This window comes from Aspergillus bombycis (assembly GCF_001792695.1).
Source record: "Aspergillus bombycis strain NRRL26010 chromosome Unknown contig00012, whole genome shotgun sequence".
NCBI lineage: Eukaryota > Fungi > Ascomycota > Eurotiomycetes > Eurotiales > Aspergillaceae > Aspergillus > Aspergillus bombycis.
Window position 1 is genome coordinate 115,351 of NW_019170014.1, and position 6,930 is coordinate 122,280.

Consider the following 6,930-nt stretch of genomic DNA (forward strand, 5'->3'; position numbering starts at 1 on the left):
GTGAATGTCAAGGGATGTTCTCCAGGGGTGCAGTTTGTCGACGTTATCGTGATTGTTGTTTTTTGTCGGTGGGTGCTGCATGATTGCTTGTTTCACCAAGGCTGCTAGGATCAGATGTCCCTGGCTTAAAATGAGTCTTGGATATTCTTTCATGCTGCATAAATTGTACTTGGAATTTGAGGAACATTATTGCCTCCGAAACTGTCATAGCACGGGTTTATGGATAAAGTAGAGTAGACTGTTTGTGGGTTGGACAGTATGGGTTGACGATGTGAATTAAAGGCGATTGCGACGGTTGATGTTTGTGATGGAGGCTTGTCAGTATATACAAATTACATGAGAATGACGATGGTTGCCAGGGGAAAATGATAAAAAGAATACTATTTTTGTACCATGACTTTAATCTCCGTGACTGATACTCTGAATCATAGCATGGTCAATATAATCAATTCTCTATACCGTCATTACAGCCACACTTTGACTCCTTTATACACTAGCCATAAACGGGCGCAGATGTTTGACAAACGCCGAAGTAAAAACTCACCGAGGAATCTAGACACCGATAAACTATAAGCAAAATGCACAGGCATGGCCCTGACGAAGCCTGACTAAACAACAGTCTAATGACTAACCCTGTGTTCAAGCAGTTGAATATAAGATATGATCCGTGCTCGGTACTAGGTAGTAGTATAGCCGAGCAGGATTAAGCTTAACATTAACTTTTGGCCAACCGGATTTATTCCGAGGGACTTGGAGATAGAAAGTAAAATGGACATTAATGACATATGCGATATTCTGCTAATAAGAAATGATGCTATCGATCATGCCATAGGTGTTCTGCCGGTAAAAGGGTGGGTACTTTGGGTATTAATTTGCTGAACATACACTCCTTGCATATTGTTTGTGGCTATAATGATTATTGTGATAAGATAGAATAACGGATAATCCGCTGGTTTCGTTCAATTTGTGGTTTGTTTCGTTTTATTTGCAGCTGGGATAGCGGAGTCGAAGTGTATACGGAATATATATAGAAATTGCAATCATGCACCATCAGAGAAATATTCTCATTGCTAGCTCTACCTTGGTATATTGAGCAAGAGCTCGGATATCTTCAAATCCCACTTTCCATCCATGAATTCATTTTCCTCCACAAGAAATAATCACAACTTTTTGATCCATATTAAAACGTACTATGATGGGTCAAAACCAGCTAAACCCATATGCAAACCCAAAAATCAAGACGCCACAGATGCAATTAGAGCCCAATAAACTTCATCAAGAGCCAATAGCTCAGTTAGCATCATTGGTCTAGTGGTAGAATTCATCGTTGCCATCGATGAGGCCCGTGTTCGATTCACGGATGATGCATTCTTTTTTCTGATTCGTAGATTTTTAATCACTGCGCGATGATGATGACTGTTCCCGACGGAATCTATAGGCGGTGGCCGGCCGCATTTCGTTCCTCGTCCCAGATCGCGTACCCCCATTGCCATCCGGCGGCGTTTCCGATCGTCCGCTCGATCCACGGTTCCTGGAAGTTGTCGCTGCGGACCACTTCCCGGACGCGGTGGATGGGCCCGTAGCCGTGCCAGTGGTGCTTCCAGCCACCGTTGGGTTGCTCGATGGCCGGCATCAGCGGGAGGGTTCGGCCGATGTCTTCACTTTCGTACTTGTCGGCTGGGTAGAGGAGGGACGGAGGGTCCCGGGAGACCTCGACTAGGATCATGAAGGAGGATTTGGAGGAGACGGCGTTATAGGCAACGAGGTTGCGGCGTGCCTCGTAGGATGGTTGACGGAGGACTTTGTAGAGGAAGGATGGACCCAGGGAGACCAGGTGGTTGCGGTAATCGTTGTAGTCGTTACCGTCGCTTCCTGTTCGCCTTCATTAGTTTCTGACGTCTTGGATCTAGCCTGTAGCAGGTAGGGAAGAGAGGGCTTACCATCGCCGTCCACGCTGGGGAACAGTTCCATGCCGTCGACCGTGGGTCGGAGAGATTGCCATTCGTGACTGTTCCGTGGGAACTCCTGGGCGATCTCGGAGAAGATCTCCGTATACTGCTGTTGGAGGAAGACCCAGAGACAGCCGAATTCTTCGACCTCCCAGGGGGGCATGGTGCCGAAGATCATACCCCACATTTCATGGAGGTTAAAGTTGCGGTACCAGCTGGAGGATCGGCGCTTGAAGAAGCGGGATTGTGAGGGAGAGGATAACTCGGTGGTCTGTTGGTGTTCTTCGCTCCATTCTCGGGCACCGAAGATGTTGCAGTAGGTTTGGAGACGGCAGAGGGCGCGGAGAATGCGGGCTTTTTCCGTATTCGAGGGATTGATGGGACGGTTCTGTTCCCAGGTTTCTTGGGACACGCCGGGTGGGCAAGCGGCCTGGGAGCAGTAGACGTTGAGGAGGTGTTCGAGTTGGCGGTAGAGGTGGGAGAGCCGTAAGCATTCCTCCATGTCCGTGGGGGCGTTTTCGGAAAGCGCGAGCTCGCCTTGACGACGGCGACGGTCGAGGAGAGTGACGATCTGATCCCGGTTGGCCGGTACGTCGGCATGGAGACCTTGGGAGCGAATGGCGGCCATTGGCTCGGCCAGGTCTACGAGACCATACTGTCTTTGGAGGATATCATGCAGGAGTCTCTTCTTGGAGAGGGCATATGTGCTGTAGTAGATTGGGGAGGCGTGAACAAGAGACTTGAGGGATTGGACATCGGGGAGCTGTTGGATCACAAGGATGCGAAGCTCTGTTGGGAGGGATTCAAGCGCCATGACTGCCGGCAGCACATTGGCCAGTGATTAGATCGATCTGATAACGAAGACGAAAGTATGATGACACGATTTTGTAAGCTGGAGGGGTTGCCGAAGTGGCTGTGGTCGGGGGGTTATATATGTGACCAGGAATTGGGTTCCAGGTTCATGGCGGCCGTCTTCATTGCTGACCGAAGATTCATTGGAACGACGTGATCCTCAACAATGGAAACGTGAGGCAAAATGGAAGCTTGACAACGTCAGTGGATCCGCTGCTCTGGACCAGTCACGGCGATGCGCCTCTCGGCATTTACCTAATGGAAATGCGGGGGAGAAAAAATGCGGAGGACCTGAGCTGCTCTTCTCCTCCCTGTCGATCTCCCTTTTTTTTCAAAATTGGGGAAATTCATTTAATTGCGAATTTTTTTTTTAATAAAAAAAAAATCTCTCATACAAGGGGAATATCCCTCTCTCCTGATCGATTTTCAGGCACCGAATTCTATTCCCTTCCTTCCGTCCCTTCCTTTCTACAATTGCCCCTCGACCTACTTGAGTAGAATTAATGAATCGAGTAATTTAATGCTCCAGCAGATCCATTCACGACAGCCACGCAATTTTTTGCGTGATGATATTTATAGACGCTCCATACCAATGGCCGTGACGTGATCGCAACGTGATTTCATCCCAAGAAATCTCTTCATTTCCATTACCTAAAATTATGGACGCCGGGCCGGTCTAGAATGGGTTTCATGGGTCAGCAGCCTATCCCTTTCTCTTTTCAGTCCATCACGCGGTGAGGGATAAAATCTCTCACTGGAAACGCTTTCCTTTTAGAAGTCATAGCTCCTTCTGTTGGTCGTTCGGTTTATCCGACGACCTTCCACCGTTGTTCCACGCTGGAAAGCGTCGGCTACCAGAGGCGATTTCGTGTTCGTTTTGAAAACGCCGTCGCTGGGGCCCGATGACGTCAGAGAAGCCGCATCATGCCGGTCGACGTACCCTAGCCCTAACCCGGTCCGGTCATGTGAATCCGGTGAGCCTGGTTCCCCTGGTTGCCATCCCCTAGCCTGTTTGGGACTGGCGGTGCTCCTTCCGTATGGGGTACTGGCCGGGGTCACGGTACCTGAGTCACGGGGGAAGAGTTTTCGAACTATAGAATTTTCATCGTGACTCAAATCAATGCCTCCTATCCACACTCTCCACAGTGGATGTGGAGTGGAGATGGTATACCACTACGCAGCACCAATTCATCTGAATGAAAACTTTAATGCTGGAGTCACGTCCAGAATTGAATTCTCTGTTTTTCGACCAGACTATTCCCCAGGCTAGGAGAAAAAAAAGAGAACCAAACTTAATCCAAAGTGCGTCTGTAGTAATACTAATGGTAGCCTCTGCACAGGAGCCAGTTGTCTTTAACATCATTCATGTTTGTCTTTTGTATGATCTATGTTACATAATGTCCCGCAATTCGTAGCTATTACGGCTCCCAGTGATCGAGAATACTCGGTTGACAAAAGAGATTGCTCAAGTCTCTTGGACAAGACAACTGCTACTCGCGCAGCCTATGACGCATATGCGGCGAAGTACCTTGGAGGCGGTGTGATTCCTGTCGCCATACAAGGCGTGTGCGGCTATACTGTCTATGCTGGACCCAGTGGTGAATTTGTGACGCAGTTTCGTCTGAGGCCTCTTGAACGGAAGATGGAGACTGCAAATCTCGCTCGAACCAGATATGGCCACCTTGCCCCCCAAATCGCTTTTAAGGGGCATATTGGGGATGATATGCCGGGTAAAGAACCAGTCTACTACATCTATGTTATAGACCGAATACGTAGTATTAGTTACTTGGATTTCATCCTCGCCTATATAAGTCGTATACCTGAAAATTCCGTTACATTTTCTTCCTAGCGAAGGACTCTTACAATTGATATCGCGAGGTACGCCTGATACTTTATGTCACACCCGCATCAAATATTAACTATACAACCTGTCAGTTTTTTTTTTGCTCTGTCGTGGAATGCCCCACAGACTGTTATTCAACCCTACCGCGATAGACTCCGCCATCACTATGAAAAAGAACTTGGGTTATTGCTTACCTCTCTACCCCCCCGTTTCTACTGGTTTGTCCAATAATCTCTTGACTTTCTTCCGGCTATTTTTTTTTGGCTTCCAATGGTTCTCCTTCACAAAGACCTTGGTGTCTGCAATGTCATGGTAGACGAAACGTCTTGCAATCGAACTGGAGTGACCGATTGGGCTGAGGCTGAGATTGTGCCATTTGGCCTCAGCCTTCATTCTCACCAACGATTCATGAGTAAGTTCTACCTCAAGAGTGGTTGGATCAGATACAATAACTACGTCAGCTTGGAGGAAATTTTTTGGACCACATTCGCAGGGAGGCTGGAGAGTTGGACGATGAAACGATTAGGGTCATCAAATTAGCAAGGGTTATGGGACTCTTGTTATCCCGTGGCTTCACAAGTCGCCTTGCGACTGAACCGGTGCCAGCACCCATCCAAGATGATGAACATGGAGCGTACACCATGCGGGTTTTGGATGGGCTATTGATTAACCCGGTTACGAGGTTTACGCAATTGACGTAACTAGACTAGCGGAGAGAAATATGTATGGGAGTGGAGTGAATGACGGGAACTGACTACCCTTGTAATGGGCATTTAGACATGGGGTACCGGATCAGATTAACATGGAGAGCAGACTTTACTATTCGTTTTTGCCTTAGAATGTCTTGCACGACAGATTATTGGGCGGATGAAGCTTTCAGCGCACTTCCAAATTAAAGCCAACAGTCACTGGTACCGGGAAGGAGCTGGTTTCTAGTCTCTGCCGCCATGAGCTTACAAGGGAATGCATTGGTGCTCCTGGAAGATGCTTTGAAGGATGGATAGCCTGTGGGCGTCCAACCCCGGGCTCACTTGGAATTAGTGCGGATAAAAATACCTTATCACCCGTGGCTCTAAGCCTAATTATGCACTTCGTGAGAACTCCGTCGATTCTGCGGTCTTATTTTGTGGCGCAGCTTGCCTACAGCACGGCTGTGGCACTTCGCTTGCCTCGAACTGAGAAAAGAACCAGTCGTTTCGGATATCTGTCCTATTTGGAGGCCCTTCCAGCCCAAGTTGATCGCCACAGCGGTGTGACCGTTTGTTGTTATGGACCCTCCACTAATGCTCCTTTATGCATCACAATCTATCAGACAGCAAGTGGCGAGGTGTAATTCTCCACTGTCACTGGTTCAGCCTGAAGGATAAGTAGTAGTAATAAGAGCTCGCTCGCAGTTAATATTGTTGGCTTGCAGTGGTATGCAGCTTCTCCTTCCCATCCACAAAGAATGCCTTTCCTGAACCCTAGCATGCCAAAGGTATGCTAAGCCGATCTTGATTTAGAGCGTTCTGGAGTGTGTTTTCAGATGGAAGCATAATCGTGAGTGGTGTATTTTCCCAGTGACTCGTTCTCTATACATCCCCCTGGCCACATCATGTCACGTGGTTTACACTGCCATTCTGCTAAGCAAGGTTAAACCAAGTCTGTAGGTAGATTGTCAGCGAGATATATATTCTGGATCACCTGAATCACTAGATTTGCTACTAAACGTCGTTGACTACTATCAAGCCCTTTCTATAACAGTCAGTGTGTGGGCTCCACCTGCATTTTCCTGTCTCGAGAGGTAGCAGTACCCCAATATACTGGGTTGACTTTATTCAGCAGCATACCTTAGCTCCGGCGGTATTCCAAAAGAAATGCGAACTAACTACCATCTTTTAGTTGAGCGTGGGTCCATTTCTGACGGCTCGTATCAGATAGAGACCCCTCTAGATAGCATCTCGCTGACTCCAGGGATTTAATCCTCCGCTGAAACCTCCATTGATGTGCAGACTGAAATTGCAAGAAGACTGTGGAATAGAGTTAATCGGGGAATCCGAAAAACCTCCGCCGCGAACCTGAGCCGGAGCAGGCTCAGGGTAGAGTCGGTAATCCGCGGGTTGGATGCGGGTCAAGAGGGTCCTCATATAGGGTCCTTGGTGGGGACGGGACCCCGCGGGCCAAACTGAGGGTAGGACTGCCTTGATCGCATTAGATGATCTTTAAATTCCCTCCGCATGCGGGTGGATAGTACAGATGAGATATAAACCCGGCATGACTATTGACCACATTGTATGGGGACCATGA

At 48.2% G+C, this 6,930-nt stretch overlaps 1 protein-coding gene across 1 annotated transcript; it reads right to left on the reverse strand.

Annotated features, from left to right (window-relative positions):
* Window positions 1–1,432: 1,432 nt before the first annotated feature.
* ABOM_003116 (uncharacterized protein) lies at window positions 1,433–2,763 on the reverse strand (the record flags this gene model as incomplete). Its single annotated transcript, XM_022530246.1, has 2 exons — window positions 1,433–1,872; window positions 1,941–2,763. The coding sequence occupies 2 exons, from the start codon at window positions 2,761–2,763 to the stop codon at window positions 1,433–1,435; spliced, it is 1,263 nt and encodes a 420-aa protein (XP_022392648.1).
* Between the last annotated feature and the right edge of the window lie 4,167 nt (window positions 2,764–6,930).